General features: G+C 41.4%; 1 protein-coding gene across 14 annotated transcripts in view; it reads left to right on the forward strand.

The window, feature by feature from the left end:
• Window positions 1–22,891, forward strand: part of KYNU (kynureninase) — a 134,366-nt gene that overhangs the window by 96,045 nt on the left and 15,430 nt on the right. For all 14 annotated transcript variants that reach the window (XM_045032905.1, XM_045032894.1, XM_045032901.1 and 11 more), the window contains 2 exons: window positions 1,945–2,043; window positions 2,419–2,492. In XM_045032905.1, the coding sequence (XP_044888840.1) occupies window positions 1,945–2,043; window positions 2,419–2,492 (173 nt within the window). The remainder of the gene's footprint in view (window positions 1–1,944; window positions 2,044–2,418; window positions 2,493–22,891) is intronic.

The following is a 22,891-nucleotide window of genomic DNA, read 5'->3' on the forward strand; positions in this document are numbered from 1 at the left end:
ACTGTTCACATAACTGTGCCACACATCAGGTAGGGAAGCATGATCATCCTCAGTTCAGAAATGGCAACTTGAGGTAAAAGGAAATGAAACTTGCCCAAGGTCATACAGGAAATCCATTGGCACTGAATTCAGATCTTCAAGGTCCCACTCTGGTGCCTTAACCACAAGGCAATCCATCCTTGTAATGAGTTGTGTGCTACCTCACTGAACTTATTCTTTACAATATGAAGTACCTAAAGAAGAGCTCTGTGTAATTCAAAAGCTTGTCTCTTTCATCAAAAGAAATTGGTCCAATAAAAGATATTACCTCACCCACCTTGTATCTTGAATATCCTGGGACCAACACATCTACAACAACAAAGATATGGCAGACATTTTAAACTACAGGCTTTCTTTGTTCTCTTCTTTTTGCTTTTAAAGTTGCTTTTGTAGAAAGCTGGCATGTTCTTTGGGAATGGCTATTCCCAATAATCCTGATTTTGACTGGAACCAATGAGAATCTAGTGAAAGATCTTCAGATGAGCTATAGTTCAGGGCATGTCTACACTCAGAAAATTTAAAATGAATCAACAAAAGCTGCAAAGTTAATGTGCAATAAACCCTCTGTGGACGGTCTCATTTAGAAGTACAAGTGAAGGCTGCTTAACTTCAGAATGAGAGCATTCACGGAGGTGTTTAATGCACATTAACTTCATTCCTTTAGTTGATTCATCTTAAATATCCTCAATGTTCCTATGTAGACAAGTTCTTGCTATGTGAAGGCTAGAATGCTTATCAAACCAAACCTGAACTCTGCCCCTATTTCAGTTCCCTCATCATTAATATTTATATTGGGTAAGTGATGAGGTGCTGGCAGTTCATCCCATCATTTTGAGAGAATTTTACAGCTCCACAAATTCATTAGCAGCTTCATTAGAATTAGTGTGTCACACTTTTGTATATGCTGTTTCATTCGGTTAGCTAGACAGTTTTTTAAGAGGGGATTAAGTGCACTAAAGTATTCTTTTAATAATTTAGCTGAGATGCCTTTTGTACAAGAGACAGCAAAAGAGAGTTTTAAAAAATCCTTTGTTTTATTACAGGCTTAGATGTATTAAAGTCCATGCTATCACTCTCATTCCTACCATGCCACTTGTAAAAAGTCTGTTTGTCTTTAGAGAAAAATGTAAAATAGTATTAACTTGTAGTCCATGCACAAAATACGCTATTATTTTTCTTCACTTTAACGGGGTAGCATGATAGTACACGTTTTAGATCACTCTTTTAATTTAAAAACGCTGCCATCTAGTGGTAGTTTTGTGTATAAAACAACGTTTTGTTTCATGCTCCTTCCTTATTCCAAACTTTCAGTTCCCTAGATATGGCCATTCTAGAACCTTTACAGGAAGTAGAGAGAGGAGTGGGGGAGTTAGTATATTGTAAGGACAAGTACAATCAATTTTAAAATGCATGGTACTGTATATGAGGCTACGTCACCTGTTACAAAATTCTAAGGGACAGATTTCCGTAAGTGCTAAGCTTCCAAAATTGCAAAGGCAATGAGAGCTTCAAATATTTAGCAGCTCTGAAAATCAGACCCTTACTGTGTAACTGATGTAAATAATTTATCCTTGTCGCTGCAGCATGTCAAAACATGTCTCTTAAATGCACTCTTTTATTTGTTGTTAATATTTTTTTCTCGTACCATCACAGTGTTACAGTGGATCAAATTTGGGGGCCTAAAATTGTGTCCTTGAATAGAAGCCCATAAAACTATTCATTTGAGGATGGATACACACACATTGTACACAACTTGTTTCTATCACCAAATCAAACAGATATGACATTGATGGTGCTATGATATGGGGAGCAGATGTGCACAACTATCCATTTATCTTTTTGCAGAGTCACTTTTATGGTGATTATCCTTTTAGGGAGTCTATTAAAGTCCTCTCTTTCCTTTAGGGTTGCTATGTTGGCTTTGACCTGGCTCATGCTGCTGGTAATATAGAACTGCATTTACATGAGTGGGGAGTAGATTTTGCCTGCTGGTGTTCCTACAAGGTGAGAGTTGCTCTAGCATTTGAGAATGTTTTTAATAATTATGTCTCAGTGAACAGAGGGCTAAGAGGGTCAGATTAATTAGGAATTGTACTGGCCCCTTGGACCAAAACTCAAACAGAAGCTTTGGCTAAGGTATAAATGCACCTATCTTGGGTATGGTGGTTTTTAAGACAAATCTGAAGAAATTAAATATTTAACACTATCTATTTTCAACAAGCTCACAACTTTAATACAATAGATGAGACCAAAGAGCTTCAGCTAAAATCCTGATTGAAATTGTATAATCATCCTGTCTTTATGGAGGGAGGATGAGGGAATGCTGCATGTGAGAAATAATGAGAGCAAAATGTCTACGTCTTCATATACTCTTTACAGTATTTAAATTCTGGAGCTGGGGGCCTGGCTGGTGCCTACATTCATGAGAAACATTCCCAGACTATAAAACCAGCGTAAGTATTTCTACATATCGAAGAACGCCCACAGGGGTGTTGTACAGTTTAAATGGGAAAACACTTCTCTCTTTCTCTGTCAAAATACACTGTTGCCTTTGTGACACTGCTGATTTATTCCATTTGACTGACTGAGGATAAGGTTTTAGAGGGTCAGCTTCCAGGTCCAGCCAGGGCTGGAGTTCTGGTTCAACAATATTAGAACTTCATAAGAGTCTCTTCTGAGATTTTGGCCCCAAATACTGAAAGTCTTCTGAGCTCAATATCTTGAGGGTAGGAAATCACAAGTATAGTTTATTCTTGTGAGAATTCCCACAATTTTGGACTAGGGTGACCAGATGTCCTGATTTTACAGGGAGAGTCCCAATATTTGAGACTTTCTTATATAGGCACCTATTACCCCCCACCTCCATCCCAATTTTTCACATTTGCTGTCTGGTCACCCTATTTTGGACTGGTGTCTCCTGGTTAAAGGGGCTGTTCTCTTAAAAATTCATTTGAAACAGAGAGCACTTAGGGAGGGTTCAGAATTAGGGATACTTATCAACAATCCTCATTCCCAAATTTGAGGGAATTCAATTGTACAGTTCCTATTTTGGACCTTGTCTTATATAAATAGGTACTTATAGTTGAAGCTAGAACAGTATACAACATCTAATAATTTTGCCTTTTCTCCTCCCCCCCAAAAGAAAATGGATAAATGTGACCACATCTGAAAAACAAACAAAATAAAAGCTGCTTTTTTCCCCCTCAGAGGGGATAGGAATAGAGCTGTGTACATCTTTGCAGTTTTCCTTCAGAAAGGTTCATGAGATTTTTTTTGCATTTCAATCCATTTGGTTTTCACCCCTTGACGTTTGCTTTCAGTTTGTGGTTAGAATGAATCGGTTTTATGCAGGCAAACCAACCAAGTGGCATCCAAGTTTCAAACCTCAGAGTTTTTAAACCAACATAGGCTGAGTTTAAATGCCTAGTCAAGCCAATATGTACTTTCAGAAGTAATCCCACTGACATGAATGGGATTAGAGAGACCGGGTGGCTGAGGTAGTATCTGTTATTGGACCGATGTCTCTTAGTGAGAGAGACAAGCTTTCAATCTTACCCAGAGTTCTTCTTCAGCTCTGTGTAGCTCAAAAGCTTGTCTCTTTCACCAACAGAAATTGGTCCAATAAAAGATATTACCTAACCCACCATCTCTCTAATATCCTGGGACCAGCATGGGTATAACACTGCAAACTTGAATGGGATTACTCACGTGAAGAAGGGTTATCTGGGTCAGCAAGTGGTTTACCAGGGTCATGGGCTTAGTTCACAATGCTACAATGAACTCCACATGTGCAGCTCCTGATGTCTATATGGAGTCCCACTGAGATCAGTGAGGTGTGGAGTTCCATCTGCTCAGAGTTCATTGCAGGATCAGAAGCCTGTTTAAAAACAAACATCCAACCCATAAGGTGAAACCAAGAAAAATCCATGTGGATTTTTGTTTTCTTGCATCTCTAATATGGAATTGCTTAACTCTTCTGTTTTGCCCTAAATTATAAGTAGTAGTGTATAAGGGTGTTGAAATTAAAAGTGTATATGCAGGGATATTTCAAATTACATTACAGAAAATAAGTGCTCATGCTTGCCCTAAAATGGATTGTGATTTCCAGTTTTTGTTGACCGACGGGTTTTTTTTAATTGGCAATTTCACTTTTCAGCTATACTCTAAATACTGGCTAATACAAGTTCAAGCAACAGTTAATTAACCTCATTTTATGCTAAACTGGTGACTGAGAATTTTAGTAAATTATAATAGTTTTAAACTCCATTAATACATACATGTACACATCCTACATAGGTCATCTGCATGTAAACCTGAAATCAGAGCCCAATAAATCTAATAAGAGGAAACGGTTATAACATTAAAAATAAGTAAACCTAATTGTGTCTAAAAGACAGTTTAATATAAAGAGAATACATCAAATTTTCTTTTAAAATTTAAACACTGAATACCTTTCTTGGACCTGAAGAAGAGCTTTTTCTAAGCTCAAAAGCTTGGCCTTTCCACCAACAGAAGTTGGTCCCATAAAAGATCTCACCCTTTTAAGTCTCCCTTTTAAAGTTAGACTTAAAAAAAAACCCCAAAAAACAGAAAAACAAAAAAACCCACAACGTAGTCTGTGGTTGGTGAACAAAATCAAAGACTGTTTTAGCTCTGACTAATAGTTCTCTAATAGTGGCATGTTTTCATTATAATATCTACTTTTATAGCTAGGAAGCATTACATGAAGATCTGTTTTCTCAAAGACTTTATAATTCATGTAAAGCTATAGTCTCTGAACAGAGGTTGGCTGCGTACAAAGAAGTACTTGTTAAAAATGTTACATAGATGCTGTCGTATATTTTAAAAATAGTCAGATTGTGATTTTTTTAAATACATCAACAAGTGTAAACACTTCTTTTCTGATGTAACACCTGGAGAAATTGCTGGTACTTTTTTATTTTAGCTGGGACAAGGAAAACTAAATCTAGTTTCAAAGAGAAATAATATTATTGTAACCAGTTATATTACATTATGTGCAGCTCCTAGACTGTCTAGACTCCTAATAGATAACACAATAATGCTGATTGGTTCTTGGAATCATCTCAACTGCTCACAACAGAACTCATTGTAGGGCGTACAGCCATTTATAAGCTGATCATCACACGTTTTAATTTGCTTGAGGCAAACACCAACAAGACTAGATGCTCTTCTGAACTATTCCACCAAGTACTTCTCCCCCATTTTTGGTCTCCCATCTTTCTTTCTCCCTCATTACTATTTTCCTTGAACTACTTGCTCTTTGTCCTCTCTGTATAAGTCCCTTCTCCTTCACTCAAAAGATTAAATCATCTGCTCCAAAAGATGCACCTTCTGTTCCCTGCTCCTTAACCTCCCAGTAGGTTTTCAGGTCTAAAAAAAGACAAACTATCTAGCCCATCTCTGCACTTTTCTATCACTCTAGGCCTGGTCACATTTTTATGGTCCTTGTGGAGTTTTCCCAACAAAACATACAGAATAGCCATCTCTTATTGCTGTTGTGTTCAAGAGCACTCTTAGGCTCTGCCCAGTCAGATACACACAATGCACTCTGGGGCTAATGTGGCCAGGCCTGCTGGATCCTACAAGGATCTTCAAGCCTGTTTGGGGTGGGTGGAAGAAGAAAGGGGTCAGGGTCTCATTGGGGGCAGGGTTGGCTCCAGGCACCAGCAAAGGAAGCAGGTGCTTGGGGCGGCCAATGGAAAGGGGCAGCCCATCTGGGTCTTTGCTAGCAATTCGGCAGCAGGTCCCTGAGTCCCTCTCGGAGTGAAGGACCCGCCACCAAATTGCTGCTGAAGAATGAAGTGGCACAATAGAGCTGCTGCCGAAGTGCTGCCAATCGCGGCTTTATCTCCTCCTCCCCCTCCCTGCTTCGCTGCTTGGGGCGGCAAAAAAAGTTGGAGCCAGCCCTGATTAGGGGGAGATGTTGGGGACAGAAGAGAGGAAAGGGACTTTGTGGTGAGCCTTCTGGAGACAAAGTGGGAGTTGTGATTTACTTTTGGGGGTGTGTGTGAAAAAGACACATAGGGGATTGGATCCCTTTCTTCAGCTTTTGAAACCTTGGTACATGTACCAGCTTGACTTTGTGGAATGGGTTAAGATTAGCTCAGTGGTTTGAGCATTGGCCTGCTAAACCTAGGGTTGTGAGTTCAATCCTCGAGGGGGCCACTTAGGGATCTGGGGCAAAAATTGGTCCTGCTAGTGAAGGCAGGGGGCTGGACTCAATGACCTTTCGAGGTCCCTTCCAGTTCTAGGAGATTGGTATATCTCCAATTATTACCTTTTTATTACCTTTAACCAGTTTCCCCATATGTAGTCATTATGCCAAGGTAAATGAACATTTTAAAGTACAAATATATCTACATGTTACAGACCTTTCCAACCGGTGACCCAGTTAAGAGATTTCTGCTGTACACATTGGAGATGGTGCTGAAGCCAAACTCTGGGTCCAAGCACCAGAGAACTTTGAAGTTCAGATCAAGATCTTCATCTGAACTTGGAGGCGAGGCCCTATCTTTATCTCTATAACATGCTCGAATCAGAATTAAGGATCAGAGCCCTAAATCCAGCCAAATGTTAGAAATGTAGACCAGCAGGATAGTGAAAAAATTAAGAATAGAATATGATCCTAAGCTTTCAGATGTAATTTTTGTTGAGACCTTAATAGCCATAGTTCTTTTGTGTATACTGAGACTTGAAGATCAAATTGTTTGTTGTTAATATGTCCCAGTTGCATTCCTTTTCCCCCTCCCTCATCACCCAGCCATTTCAGGTTTCCAAATAAAGCAGTGAGACAAAAGAGAATTTGTCTATGTCAAAGTGTTCAACTTTATAGCTGATTTAAATGCAGAACAATTTGCTGTATGCTGTACAATCAAAGAGAGTGGAATTTAACTGCTATTGAAGTTGCAGATTTTATGCTGTATCTAAAAAGTCTTTAATCGTCATTTGAATCAAGGATGACACCCAGTGGCCAGACAAGTTCATTCAAACACAGAAGCCCAGAATATCTTTTCATTTCTTTATCTTTCAGCCACCCCTGAAGTAGGTAATTAAATTCCAATCCAGTTTATCTGTGTCATTTAAATGATTTGACAGGTTGTTTTTAACCCATGGCCATATTATATAAACCACTTTAACCAACCATATTGATTTCTTTAACTTTTCTCATCCTTCATATTCAAGCTATTGACTAGGCAATTATATTTATCAAAATATTTTATTGCCTTGTAATGTAAAATGTACATTCTGGCCATCTTTCAAAGATGAAAATCCGAGGTGTATGCCAAAGGACCTCTTGCCTATAATTAGCAAGTATAAATTAGAGGCCAAGGTAAACCAGGGCACAGGGTGAGAAATGGTTTTCTCATCCCGCAAACTTTTCGAAAGTTCAACATTTTTTCCTCTTCCACATTAGGTGAAACTGATTTTTCAAAATTTTGTTAAAAAGGAGAGAGAAAGAGACCAACCCATACAGGAATAGCTAATAGCCTGATGGTCAGGCCACTATCCTGGGAGATGGGAGACCCACATCCAAGTCCCTCTCTGCCTACTGTAGACCAGGAAGCTGACTGAAGATCTTCCACATCCCAGCTGAGTGCCCTGACCATCAGGTTACTGGCTGTTCTGGGATGGGTCTCTTTCAATCTCCCCTTTTGGAGCTGTTCCACTTTGCATATATAGTTAAACAGTCATTAAATTTCCCATATGAGTACTTTAACCACTGGGCTCTAGAGTCAGTATCTCTCCCTCTCTGTATAATTAATTAAATATCTGATGGGCCAGATCAGGACATCTCCAACAGGAGAGCATAAGACACAGACTGACTCTAGAGCCCAGAAGTCAGGGTATTTCTGTTCAGCATTATTAAGCATCTTTACCTGAAATGTTAGATGGCATTTTTCTAGCTTATCTTTCCTTTCTTCCTTTAGTGGAAACTTTGGGCCAAATTGACTTTTGATGTCAATGGTCGCTAGTTTGTTGACTTTGACAAGAGTTGAGACCACTTCTAACACCAGGGCTGAATTTAGCCTTTCAATATCTGTTCCACCTTTTAGAATGTAAACAGATTCAGTCCGCTTAGACTAAGATGGTTTTCCCACATAGGTATACACTGATATTTTATAATAAAGAGGTGTGGTCTCAATCAGAGCAAGGACTGAGTGTCAGGACCAGGGGCGGCTCTAGCCATTTTGCCGCCCCAAGCACGGTGGCACACCGCGGGGGGCGCTCTGCCGGTCGCCGGTCCCGAGGCTCCGATGGACCTCCCGCAGACTTGCCTGTGGAGTGTCTGCTGGTCCCGCGGCTCCGGTTGACCTCCCACAGACGTGCCTGCAGATGCTCCACCGAAGCCGCGGGACCAGTGGACTGTCTGCAGGCACGCCTGCAGGAGGTCCACCGGAGCCGCCTGCCACCCTCCCGGCGACCGGCAGCGCCCCCCCCCCCCCCCGCGGCATGCCGCTTAAGCACGCGCTTGGCGTACTGGGGCCTGGAGCCGCCCCTGGTCAGGACTGAACCTGTATGATTAGCATTTGATTCCCTAAGTTTGGTGCTGAAACAAATACTCAATGTTTCTTTTTTTCTGGTGAAGAAAGAGAGTCTAATTCTGTAAGTTTAAGGCTACGAAGGAGGAAATTTTGTCATATTCCTGGCTATACTACACAGTTGCTGTGTAGCCTCAGGTGGATCACTCAGGGAGAGATGTTCAAAGGTACAAATGACAGATGTCTAGCTTCTTTGTGAATTTCTCCTTCTTAACTTATGTTTGTATGTATGTGCCTCAGTTTCCCAATTTCTAAAAATGAGAACAACAAAACTTACTGACAGGATTGTTATAAGGAAAAAAATAATATCTGTAAAGTGCTTGGAATGGAAGGCACTCTGGAAAAAAGTATTTATATTATAGTATTTGTAGTTATAATTGAGCAGTTTCTTTAATCCTGTTTTCTACTGGCACAACTGCTGTGAAAAACAAACTGACTGAGTCCTGGATTAGAGGAAAAAGAAAAAAAGTTCCTAGCTGAATCCTTATAATAAGTACAGCACCATTTAATAAGATGAAAAGAAAATAAATGTATGTAAAGCAGCAAGGAGAATAATAGATAAGCCTTGGCAGAAGAGTAAAGGAATATTGTACACCGTCTAGTGTTTAAAACTAAAGGATTTATCAAGCCTTTACCTGCTGCTAGTCTGCGCTAAAATTGAGTTTAAAAATATATAGTTTGTGCGATGTGCTGGAGGAATGCTGTACACACTGGAAACAGCTGATATCCAAAAAAGTGTCAATTTTATTATAGAAACAAAATATCCAAAGGAAAAACAAGAAGGCCATTGCTATTTCATACACACCAGTCTCTCACTTTGAAAAGCTTAGGATCTTCAAACAAGATCTTGGCTGTTTGGTTTTTGGTGGTTAGAAAGGTGAGAATTGAACCTTTTCTGGAGGATTGCCTTTCTTTTTGATTGCATGGTCCCTAACAAAAACTCAAGGGCCTGGGTTCGTCCTCTTACAAAAACCTTATCCCAGTATGCCTTCCTGATAGCTGGGTCTTTAAGCTGATTAAAAACAAGCAAATACCATCTAAGCTGCCTGATGATTCAGAGGTCCTGAGTACCCACAACTCCATTGACAGAATGCAGATGTTCTGCATCTCTGAAAGTCAAGCCTATAAGCTGTCTGCTTTGCATCTGATTGTTGCATCTCCATCCCTTCCAGCTGGTAAGTGTTCTCGGCTCCTATGACATTTTACGCTAGTTTGTTGGGTTTCTTATTACCATTATCTTATTCCTGAGGAAATGCCACATCACCATATTTTGGGATTAGAGCCCTCAGTGCTGTGCCCAACATGGCTGAAGCTGCTGTAAAGATAACACATCTGCCCATCTTTGGGAATAGAGTTATTCTAAGGAAGAAAACATGGTTCTCAAATAGGGCAGTAATGTTGCTTAGTCTATGCTGGAAAAAACTATGGCTGCTTTTGTGAAGGTGTTTATATGGACAATAGACACATGTCTTGATTTTCATTGACCTTCATGCCTCTTGAGGTCAACTGGAGCTGCAGATCTCAGCCCTTCTGAAAAGCAAGCCAATAAACAGCAACCAGGCCAAAGGAAGAACGTGAAGGAGCACTATAGGAGATTTCCAAGAAGTTGTGCTCAGTGGATCAAGGTCAAAAGTTAGTGGTCACTGATAAAAAATGTACAGGGTGCAGTTTGTAGAAAGATCTGTTATTAGTACCAGTGGATGCAAATTGTTAGGTAATATAGCTGTAAGCTGTTCATGAAATGCAATAAGTGTCTCCTGAGTGCATAAACTATCCTAGACTATGACAGAAGTAAACTGTTTCCCTGCCAAGTCAATGAGAGCAATTTAGCTCCTTAAGCTAATTTAAAAACCAAAAGCTAAAATCTCCCATGGGAAGAGACAGTTTAAGAATAAAGGCACAGGCTAATTAGGTTTAATTGCATTGTCTTGGGACAAGTGATTTATTAGGCCAATCTAGACCCATGATGGGGCTGCAGGGGTATGTTCTTGGAATCGCCATGTGAATGGCAAATATCCAAGAGCATTATTTAGCTTTGGAAGGAGTTTTAGGTTACAAAGGAGAGGCTGGTTAATGTGCATTCCATCTATTCCCATTCTTATCTTTTCAGCTTTGGGCTTCCGATTATTTCTGTCTTCATCAGAATTACTGGTCTTGTTGATGCGGGGATGGTGTAGACATTACATATCTTGATTTTATTGAGGTTTTTGGCACAATTACACATGACATTCTCAAAAGCAAACTAGAGAAATATGGGTCTAGATGAAATTACTGTAACGTGGGTTCAAAACTGGTTGAAAGACCATACTCAAGAGTAATTATCAATGGTTTGATGTCATATTGGCGAGACATATACCGGTAACATAAGAATGGCCATACTGGATCAGACCAAAGGTCCATCAAGCCCAGTCTCCTGTCCTCTGACAGTGGCCAATGGCAGGTGCCCCAAAGGGAATGAACAGACAGGTTATCATCAAGTGATCCATGCCCTGTCACCCAAACCCAGCTTCTGGCAAACAGAGGCTAGGGACACCATTACTGCCCATCCTGGCTAATAGCCATTGATGGAGCTATCTTCCATGAATCTATCTAGCTCCTTTTTGAACTACGTTATAGTATTGGCCTTCACAACACCCTTTGTGGCATCCCACACAGGTTCGTCCTGAGTCTGGTATTCAATATTTTCATTAATAACTTAGATAATGTTGTGGAAAGTGTGCTTATAAAACTTGCAGATGACCAAGCTGGGAGGGGTTGCAAGCACTTCAGAGAACAGGATTAGAATTCAAAAGGATCTTGACAAGTTGCAGAACTGGTCTGAAATCAACAAGATGAAATTAAATATAGACAAGCACAAAGTACTACATTTATGAATGAAGAATCAAATGCATAACTACAAAATGGGGAGTAACTGGCTAGGCAGTAGTGCTTCTGAAAAAAAGTCTAGGACTTATAGTGGATCACAAAATGAATATAAGTGATGTAATTGCAAGAAAGCCTAATAAGATTCTGGGGTATATCAACAGGAGTGTCATATGTATAAGACACAAGAGGTAATTGTCCTGCTCTACTTGGCACTGGTGAGGCCTCAGCTGGAGTAAAGTATCTGGTTTGGGACACCCCCTTTCATAGGAAGGATGTAGACTAATTGGAGAGAGTCCAGAGGAGAGCAAGTAAATTGAAAAAAGGTTTAGAAAAGCTGACCTATGAGGAAAGATTTAAAAAAAACCCCAAAACAACAAAAAAAACCAACCAATCTTGGCATGTTTAGTCTTGAGAAAAGAAGTCCTAGGGAGATCCTGATAACAGTCTTCAGATACATTAAAGAATGTTATAATGGGGACAGTGATCAGTTGTTGTTCAGGTCCAGGGATATGAGGATAGTTAAGCACTGGAATAGATTTCCAAGGGATGTTGTGAAATCCCCATCATTGGAGGTTTTTAAGAACAGCATACACAAACACCTATCAGGGATGGTCTAGGTATACTTGGTCCTGCTTCAGCACAGAAGGCTAGATGAGATGATGTCTCAAGATCCCATCCAGCCCTATATTTCTATGACTTATTTAGACTTTAATATCCTTGGGACAAGGAATGTATCTTTCTGTTTATAAAGAGCTGTGTATGTTTGTAGTCCTATATAGCCATAAATATGTCACAATAATGTTATCCATTAGAGCTAGGTGAAATTGATTTTTGTGTGTGCATGGTAATATGCCACTCACATTCCCTTTATTCCTTCCATGTCACCCAACAGTTCATTCCTAGACAATTTTTCACCATTTCATTGCATCCAATCACATTTCCCAAAATTATGGTTTTCCACAAACTTTTGGGGAACTGAAAGTTTTCAGTTGAACCTGTGGTAACTGGGTTCACTCACCACTCTGGTGCCTCCTGCTGGCTGTCCCGGGGATTATCTCCGTTTGCCAGGGCACCCTCCTCTGGTGGTGGCTAACTGCCATCACTCCTGCTCTAGGACCCACATCTTTCCAAGGACCGCGGCATCCTCTTCAGCAATACAGACCTCTGGCCGTGACACACACTGTGCTCCCCCTTTCCAGAGGACCTGCAGTCCGCTGTTCAGCCACTTCCTTTAGTGACAACTGCAGCGAATCGTCTGTGCACTTCCTCATGGCCCCCACATCCTCTTTGCCCTTACCGCAGGGCCTCAGCCTGCAAAGCCCAGCAGACATCCAGGAGCTGTCGCTTGCTCCCCTAGTCCCTTCTAGCAGCACGACACTGTCCAGGGTGCTGGCAGTTCTCTCAGCCCTCCAGGGACACAATTCTTCCTCCCTGGACTCTGGGCAGAGAACTGCCCTCCTCTGTCCTGCAGCTCCTTTTTTATATGGGCCTGCTTGGCCCTGACTGGCTGCTTCCTTCACTCCTTCTCTAATTGGCTGCCTCCTGTGCAGCCTCTATAGGGTTCTATTAATCCCTTAGAGCCCACTGTGGGGCAGGGGCCCCATCACACCTATGAAAACGTGAGAATCCTATTTCATGTAAATCTGCCAATGTATGTGTCAGTTTTGAAAAGCATGGTCCTGAGTTCTGTTCCCACCTCTTCCACTAGCTAGCCTTGACATTTCTTTGCACCTTCATACAGAACTTTACAATTATTATCTAGGCCATATATATTATTACCTACATTTTACAAAGGAAAAAAATAGGAAAGGTGACTTGCTGAGGATCCCAAAGTAAATCAGTATCAGGATTAGAGCCCAGGACTTTTGCCTTCTGTCCCATGCTGAAATCACTTATCCAGTGAGCCTCTTGAAGAAATCACCCAACTTCTCTGAGCCTTAGATTTCCTATCTATAAAATAAGGATAAAATGTATTGCTTACTCATATGTGGCTGGAGTCATCTCATGTACCATATAATTTTTTTGGATTTTATGAATGATTTTTTTTAAAATGTTGCCCTCTGACAACTTTATTCCTTTCAAAAGGCCAGACCTTGTGTTGTAAGTGAGAGCATCTTATTTAGAGTCTTATCCTCTACAAGTTCTCTCTTATCCAATGCTGATTCATCAAAATCAAGACGTTTTATGGAGACTGTTGCATTTCGAGTAAGTTGTGATGGGCCGCATGGTTTCCTCCCAGCTCACCTGCCTAGCTGCTTAGTAGCCCACCTGCAGCTGACAGGAAGCCAAGAGCCTGGTCACCCTGACTTCTGAGCTCCCCGACTGCAGCTCCTCTGCAGCTTGTCAGGCAATCTGATGGGGATCCAGGAACCTGGACGCCGTGGCTCCCAAGCCCAAAGGATACTGGCTCCACTAGGCTTGCAGCCTCCCAGTTGCCCATCAGGCATGATAACCGGTAGCTGGGAAGCTGGAAGCCCTGGGTGTGCTGGCTCCCAGGCTTGTGGCTCCTTGGCAGCCTCGGCTCCTAGGACATCCAGGGTCTGTTATTCCAGAGCAGGCCACCAGATGACCTGCCTCTGAGCCAGGGAACCCAGGGCTCCCAGGTTCGACAGTTGCATTCCTTTTTGAAGTTCAATTTCACAGCACATTCTGAAATGTTGGGGGGTTGTTCCAAATGAATTACTTTTCTCTGTACAGCTCTAATCCTGACTGAATTGCCAGATGATACACACACTTTATTTCAGTTGACCTGACCTATGGAAGAGGGGAGGGATGCAGGTGCTGTTATAAGCTATCTTTCTGTTTCTCCCTGCAACCCTAGTGGTGATTTGGCCCCTTGTCTATATTACAGTAGCCTTGGGATTGTTCGATTTACACCAGCAGGAACAGTTCCAGATGAGCTCTTCCAGTGGCTGAGGATTTTCTGGATCCCAGCACCAACTTTTCTTTGTGTAAAGGGCTGATGTAAAGAGATGTAGGAAGGAAGCCAGTTGCAGTGTACAAGCAGAAGCTTTAATTGGTGCTACAAACTCCAGGAACTATGTTGTATATTCTGGAGTGCCATTTACTGTCTGGTGCATTATCTATTTAGGTATAATCACCCAACTCTCATTAGCACCCCTAACATTTCAGAATGTGCTGTGGAATGGAAATTCAAAAAGGACAGGAAGGCAATAATACAAAGTCTGTTCCAGGAAGCTATAAATCCTCTATGTTGCTGGAATAGAACAAAGGGAATTTATCAGAGTACAACTCATCCTTCAGTATTAATTCATACTCATCACTTTTTTTATATAGCACATACAATTCATATTGGGTGGTCAAGGCCATACCCATCACAAACACCCAAAGCAAAATTTACCAGCGTAAAGCATCCACTTATGTTCAGTTTCATCTAAACTGTGAGTCCAGTCTTCAAAGTTGCTTTTATTAGGATCTTTAAGACTGTTTGCTGCTTCGTATAATTAAAAATACAGGTTTGATTACTACTTAAGTGTTTTTTACTGTGCCCAGTGCAATGGAGTCTTAATGTTGACTGGGGCTTTTGGTGCCACTACTACATTACAAATAATATTTAGTATTCAGTGCCTTAATTCACCTTGAAAATAAAAACGCTATTCCTCCATATCACACACAAATGAGAGACATTATTCAAATCCTGTAGGACAAAGAGGATGTAACAGAACTTCTAAAACTAGAGTGTTATTGGATATACAAACTCCACACTGGAAAACAATGGGTTAAGGAATTGCTCTGGGGTCAGCCAGCCCCACCACACCTGTAGGAAGGAGGGGTGAAGAGGCAGGGGAGCAGCTCATGTGGTGGCAGACCAGGGAAAAGAACAGACCTGCAGCTCCAGTAGAGGAGAGCTGAAGGAAAGGCAGAATCTCTCCCCATGACAACTGCCCAAAGGGCCCTCCCTGAGGGAAGGGAGAACCTGCTACAGAGACAGCCTGAGAGGGAAGCATTGTCCTCTCCCTCTTGTATGGAGTCTGGACTGCCCCAGCAGGAGAAAGCCCTAGGACTGAGCTTGCCCAGGAGGGTGAGCCATACCACAGAAGGAGGCGGTTACCACCCGATTGAGGAAAAGAGCTACCATGCTATACGCAGCCACCAGAAGGTGCTTTGTGGTGATCGGAGACCCTTCATGCCTTCTAAACCCAAATGGTGACTTGGGGACAATTGCAGAGGGGTAGCCTTAAGCATCCTCAGGTTGTCAGATCACTGACAGCTCTCCACAGGCCTTGGGTCAGATCCCAGTGGAGTGGGAGGGCCTGGCTCCCTTACCAGCAATCCCCTGCATGTCATAGGCCTAAGCCCTGACCACTAAGTGACACTCCCCTACCGAGCAACTCCTGAGCAAAGACTATCACATAGAGGAATACATTACTGTGTTTACATGCACACACTCACTCATTCTCATGTTTAAGTCATTACACCTACTGCAAATGTCAGGCCCTAACCCCACTACCTTTTAAACACCTCTTCTGCAATATATGACTATCTCCAGCCAGTGACCTAAAACCCCCATAATGTGGATTGATTCCTGTTGCAGACAAATCCAATTTGGTAATAATTCATAAATTCTGTCTAATAAAGGTTGCAATCTCATTGAGCGCTTGCATTAATATTGTGATTTCTGTTTTCAGAAACAATCAAGACTTAGTGGAAGCATAACTCCCTGGATCTTTAAATTTTTATTTTATAGTTCAGTCAGACGTATGAATTATTTAGAATTTCATCTAGATACTGTTCCCTCAAAGATCCATTCAAGGGATTAAGGAGTGTGTGAATGGTTCACTAAATACATCATAATAATCAAAACCATTTGAATCTCCTTTAAGTCAGAAGTCACAGTTCAGAAATATCTTTAGGTGGGACTGTTGCTTCATATTTAATTTAATCTTGTTGAAACACCTTAGAAAGATTTACCATATTTCTTTACAAAATATAGCATTATCCAGGATTTTATAGAAAACACCGAGAACTTTATTAATATCTCTATTATGAGTAAATTGGCTCCCTATTTGATTTTTAATTTCTGGTAGGCAGGAGATTTGATTTCCTTTTAGTAAATGTGCTAACATACTGCTGGCTGTATTCCACCTTTTCATATATCTTGTATTTGGCTAGTAGAAGTGATATATGAGCACTCTCTGATAATAGTTGCTCATGAGCTGATTTAACAGATTTTAATTCAACTTCATTAGCCTTGGAGGGGTTGTTTTCTGTAAGATATTTTCTTAGGATGTAATTTAGGCGCCAGCTCTTTTTGCAATTTGATCATACCTTTTTTTTTTTTTGGTCTGGCCACTGAATGAAATTATCCTCCCTCATTGTGAATGCCTTAGAGGTTTCCCAAACTGTTCTGGGTGAATTCACCAAGCTCTGATTGGATTCCCAACATAATGGTCATTTCTCTTTCACATACTCTGATCACAGAAACTTGTTTCCTGTTATAAAAGTGAACTCAATCTCTGTTTGTTTTGACCGGGAGGGATAATATGGATGGACATGTTCTGAGATTGGAATATTCCCAGTTGTACTGAGTCTAAAAGTCTAACAAGGAAAAAAATCAATCCAAGAGGAGGACATATGCACTCTTTATTTGCAAATACTTATCAGCTGTAAATCAACAAACACTTGATTGACCAAACAGCCTAAGTTTTTCACCTGTGGAGTGAAGGTGTCTTATTCCCTACTTGTAACATGATACATTAAAATTTCCACCTGTGACACAAGTGAAACCTGAACTGGTCAATTACTTTTGGAGAAATGAGGATGATTACTTAAATCTAGGTCATTTTATAATATCACCAACCAAGGCAGCATAGCTAAGGTTGTGTCAGTACTTGGATCATAAAACTTGTTTTTAGAGATTTAGATTTGTGCCATTAAAATTTGCATCTGGGGGAAAGTCAATTTGGATATTTTTAAATGAGACGTACCAAAATGAAGAAAATAATATAAAATTACTAATTTCAGATGTTGCTGAAAATGCAAACAATTCAACAAAAGAGAAATGTCACACTTTTAGCCTATAGTATAATCTTATTGTTTTGGTCTTTTGACAAACTAAAGCTTCAGAGATCTTAAATATGACAAGTCACTATTTTCATAACACCTTTCATAAGCAGGTTTTGATTTTTATTGAGTTATAGAAGAGCAATCCATTAATAATGTACAGCAATATTAATGAGTCACATACACTTAATAATTACAAAATATTTGTAGCAAGTTGAAAAGGGCAAAGAAAGTATACCAGGTTATATGAAAGATCAAAACTGCTGAAATATAAGACTAATAATTACCTGTGGTTCCAAAGCTTTTCAGGCTCCACAAACATCCTACTTATAATTAAGTACTGATACAGTGTACAAGAGAACTATGAAATGGATGAAATTTGACACGTGTGTGACTGGGACCTCGGGGAGTGGGGGGGAATGTGGGATTGCTCAATCAGGGCAAACTGCAAAGAATAGGTCAAACAATCCCCAATATTGGTGGTTATTCTAATACTTAGATTCACTAAGCCAGCAACAAAACAGTTTCGACATTACATTACTGGTTACCCAAAAAGCCAAAACACAGTTCCCTTAAAGCAACCCAGCCTTGAGCTCTCACCCAGACAACCACGTCAAATATGATGAGGATTACTGAAAATCTTGTTTATCATGTAAAAGTTCTGCCAATCCCAAAGGATTGGGCACATTACCCACCAGATTAATGAATATTTAAAATCTTACGCAAATACACATTTACAACCAATTCTGATTAACTAAATTAAAATTTGTTTAAAAAGAAAAGAGAGTGAGTATTCGTTAAAAGATTATCATACATACAGCTATGAATAGAGTTCTTAGGTCTGTTTCATAATAGAGATGGTGAGCTTTAGAGTTGTAAAGATTCCTTTCCAGAATCAGTTCATTAGGTTATAGTCCAATGTCAGTATGATCCAGAATGGAACTGGAGCCCTCCATTTTGCGACTCAAACTTCCCTGATGAAGCTTAAGCAGATCTAAGATGCAAGGATCAGGGCCCAAGTGTTTTCATAGAGCTTTATAGGCCATCCATGGCTTCTTGACAGCATGCAGTCCTTGGGTGAACAATAGGCAATTATCCTAGCTTTGAAGTAGATCTCCTGTTTCCTAAGCATCACTGGTGGTTAGCAACACTGATTAGCATAAGGTAATTACCAATCTTCAGACATTCACAGGTGGTTTACTACTAACTTCAAAGAGAAATAAGAATGGTGATATTACTACATTCACAGTTGATCTGTTGACATCTTCTTTTGACCTCTGAATTAACAGAATATAGCGATAGATAAGATCCATTTAGTTACATTGTCAACCTTTAACAATATATATGTAAACACACAAAAACCACAACCATTCTCTACTAATATGTCACTAAAGGTTGATTCTGGGTCAATTATCCTGCTAGTTGTGTAACTCTTTCTGTCCCTGTGTCACAATGTGGGGTAAAGGGTATGTCTTGTTCCAATAAGTGAATCGCTGGACAGATAGAAACAAATAGAGTTCTAAACATAGCTGCAGGGAATCCGTTTTATGTGATCTCACATGCAGGGCTTGATCCAGCAGGCATGCTTAGAAGGTGCCTTCCTGATTGGGCCCCGCATGTACCTCAGATGGCTAAAGGCCTATCTTCCCCTGGTTTGTGAATTGTACTGTGGCTTCAGCAGTAGATAATGCCTGGATGGCCAGAGAGAGGCAGCAGTGTGCATGCCCAGAGCAGAAACTTAGATGCCTAGAGAACTTTTACTTCAAAAACTTAGTCACTGAGTGAGTTTAGGTGCCTAGAGGGTTTTGCAAGAGTTTCGTGCATTGCAGTAGTGCTAAAACAGAGACTTAAGTGCCTGAAACATGTACTTGATGTCTAACTCTGTTGCATCCAAGCCTAAATGACTTGCCCAAGGCTACACAGGAAGTCTGTGACAGAGAAGGGAACGGAACCTAGTTGCCCCAAGTCCCATGCATGGGCCCCCAACCTCTGGACCATAAAACACAAAAAATCAGTAAATAAAATTAACGGTTTCACTAAAATTCTTGACATTTTTGTGAAGTGCCGGAATGAACCCATAGAAGCAAAGCTGTTTCTATGGGTTTACAGTGACAATTATTTTGAGGAGAAAACTGAGTTTTTGGAACTCGAGTTTTTCAGTCTATTGAGTCTGTGACCATGAAAACCAAATCAGTTTGCAAAACTTGTGGGAAGCCCCTAACTGACCTGATTTGTGCACAAATATCAAGTGTTTGGGCCTGATCTTCCCCTCACTTGCACAGGCTTTACACTGGTTTGAGAAGATAATTGGTTCTTTGCTGCCTGTAATTAGGTATATGTAGGTATATTAGGTATATGTTCAACTGAGCATGCCTAACTTTGAAAATCAGGCCCTAAATCACATAGCATGTGATTTAAAAAATGGAAAATGTATGTTAGGAGTCCTAACTGGGCATCCATATGTTTCAGTACTAGACCACATTGCTTCCCACATACTGTACATGTTCTTCTTTGGGTGATGATCCCTGTTATATTCCACTGTGGGAGTTATCCATGCACCTGGCGTGGTAGAATTTGAAAGTAGTGGCTGTTGGTCAGTGCATGCACTCTGGCTTGCCTCCTGCCTCCAACCCACATGATAAAGGGAGTGGCGGACCAACTGCCTCTTCAGTTCCTTCTCATTGCCACATGGTCCGGTCAGAATCTTGTGTGTCCTCAGCTCTGATGCCATTCTGAAAAAAAATATTAATTCAGTTGTAAATAGTTCAAAAAATTTTAATAGTTCTTAAAAACATTTATAGATCTAGTAGTTTTTAGTATCCTTTAGAGTTAAATTAGGCTACAGGCCACCCCCTTCGCCCTGTACCCTGTTTGGGTCCTGGACTATGCCCAGGAATCTGGGCTTTAAACTCTGTACTTCCTGCCTGTGATCCTTCTCGCTCAGTGACAACCATCAACACTGCCTCAACACTGGGAGAAGCTCACATCACAACTCAGTGCAGTATTTGCCAGTCCTTCCCCAGCCATACCCCCACTTTGTCTGTGCAAGTATCTCATGGAGTTGCTATGAGACCCCAGTTGGGGATCCAGGCCAGGGACCCACCCTGTACATCAGCCTCAATCAACAAGGAGTGCACCTTCCACTGCAAAGTTCAACTCTGTACCAGAGAATCCATCCCCACGGACCCCATGACAGGACATAGGAAGTTAGGAAGCAGTCACATAAGCATGGGACTAAGCCTTCTTCTAAATCCACTTCAAAGAAATCAGACATGCCTGCAAGCAAATCCACCAGTTCGGCCCATGGGGACATAGTATGTCCTAAATCCCAATGGCACAACAAGAAAGCCCAGAAACATTGGGTTCCCCCCCATTCTCCATCAGTACCACTGTCCCCAGCTCTTCACAAGACCCGGAACCCTCCATCCATGGCAAAGACCAACAGCTGCCACATACCATCATCATTGCTGGCACCAACTGCCATGACAGAAAGAGTCCCCTTTTACACCTGGGAGATCCAAATCCATAGCCACACCACAGGACACTTTTGTTCTCTTAGATTCAGAATATCCCCTCCATTGGGACCCTCCATTTCCAGGAAGCTTATAGCTCCTCCAAGAGGTCTGCCTGCAGAACAGAGCCAATTGCCTCCACCCAGAGACAACTTACACCTCTCCAACAGCACAAGCAGTACCACCACTTTAACCCAAGTCACCCTTTTTCTCTTTGGGAGAGTCAAAACCATGAGATGAACCACTTCTCCCATACTGTCCTTACCCATTCCCCAGGAGATCCACATGGGCCTGGGACCAACCACCGCCTCCCCTGATTCAGCCATGGGGACCCCTGTGACCACCCATCAACCTCTCCTACTGGTCATACTGGTGACCCTGGGACGAGTACCCCTCTTCAGAATTGATCCGATCTGCCAGGGAGTCACCACCTTTCTTCCCTCTAAGGGAAACCATCACATTTTCCCCTGGATCCAATAGGGGAGGATGAGTACTATGCTCTGGTTCCATCAGAACTGGCCAGACTACCATCACCATCGCTGGATGAAGACATGACTTTGACATCCCTTTTACCTGCAGATGATTTCAGGCAGTTCCAAGGCCTTCTCTGCAGAGTCACCAGGGAACTTCAGATTCTACTAGAGAAGATCCAGGACTCCCAACACAGGCTCTTGGACATCCTCCATACTTCTGGACCTATGAGAATTGCCCTCCCTGTCAATGATGCCATATTGGAGCTGGCTAGTAGAGTGTGGCATATCCCCACCACCTGTGCTCCTACCTCCAAAGGGGCAAAAAGATGTTATGTTCTGGCTTAAGGTTTAGAATTCTTATTCTCTCACCCAGCTCCCAACTTATTGGTGGTTCAGGTCACTTCGGAAAGGTCCAGGCAATAATATCCCAGATCTACTCCCACAGACAAGAAGGGTAAACACTTAGATCTACTGGGGAGGAAGGTTTTCTCGTCCTCCAGTCTTAAGTTCACAATAGCCAATTATCAAGTGCTATTGGCTAAATATTATTTCCTGAACTATACTTAATTTGAGGAATTCACCAATGGCCTCCCACAGCAGGATCACACTTATTTCCAAGCTCTGATAGAAGTTAGTTAATAGCCAGAATTGCCCTCCAATCTGTAGACAATGTGGCTGATACTACCACTATAGCCCATGGCTATTGCCATTGTTATGCAAAGGGAATCCTGGCTTCATGCCTCAGGGTTCCCCTGGGAGGTCCAGAATACCATCAAGGACCTCCCCTGGATAAAACCATTCTACCAGAAGAGATGTATATTCCACTCTCTTAGACTATATCCTATCTTTGAAGACATTGGGTCTCTCCCTCAGCTCTTTGCAAATCCACTTAATGGCAATTAGTGCATTCCATCCACCAACTGAGGGCTACACTATTTTCGCACACCCACTAACCAATCATTTCTGGAAAGACCTGATAAGAACTTTCCCACTTCCTCAAAAGTCTGTGGCCCAACGGAACTTGAATCTTGTTCTTTCAGTATTAACAATGCCCCCCTTTTTGAGTGTTTAGCTACTTGCTAAAGGCTCCTCTCCATGAAGGTCATCTTTCTTGTAACCATCACATTGGTGAGGAGGGTCAGTGAATTTGGAACAATGATGACAGACCCACCATACGCTGTGTTCCACAAAGATAAAGTTTCTTTACACCTACACCCCAAATTTATCCCTAAAGTAATTTTGGAATTTCACCTTAACCAATCCATTCACTTACGTATATTCTTCCCGAAACTGCATGTTTGTGCAATGGTCAACAAGCCTTAGACTTTTACCTGCAGAGAACAAAACCAATCAGGAAGTCCTTGAGACTGTTGCTATAATGGGGAGAGTCAGAGGGCATACCATCTCCACCCAGAGA

Source organism: Mauremys mutica, chromosome 10 (genome assembly GCF_020497125.1).
Source record: "Mauremys mutica isolate MM-2020 ecotype Southern chromosome 10, ASM2049712v1, whole genome shotgun sequence".
NCBI classification, from domain to species: Eukaryota; Metazoa; Chordata; order Testudines; family Geoemydidae; genus Mauremys; species Mauremys mutica.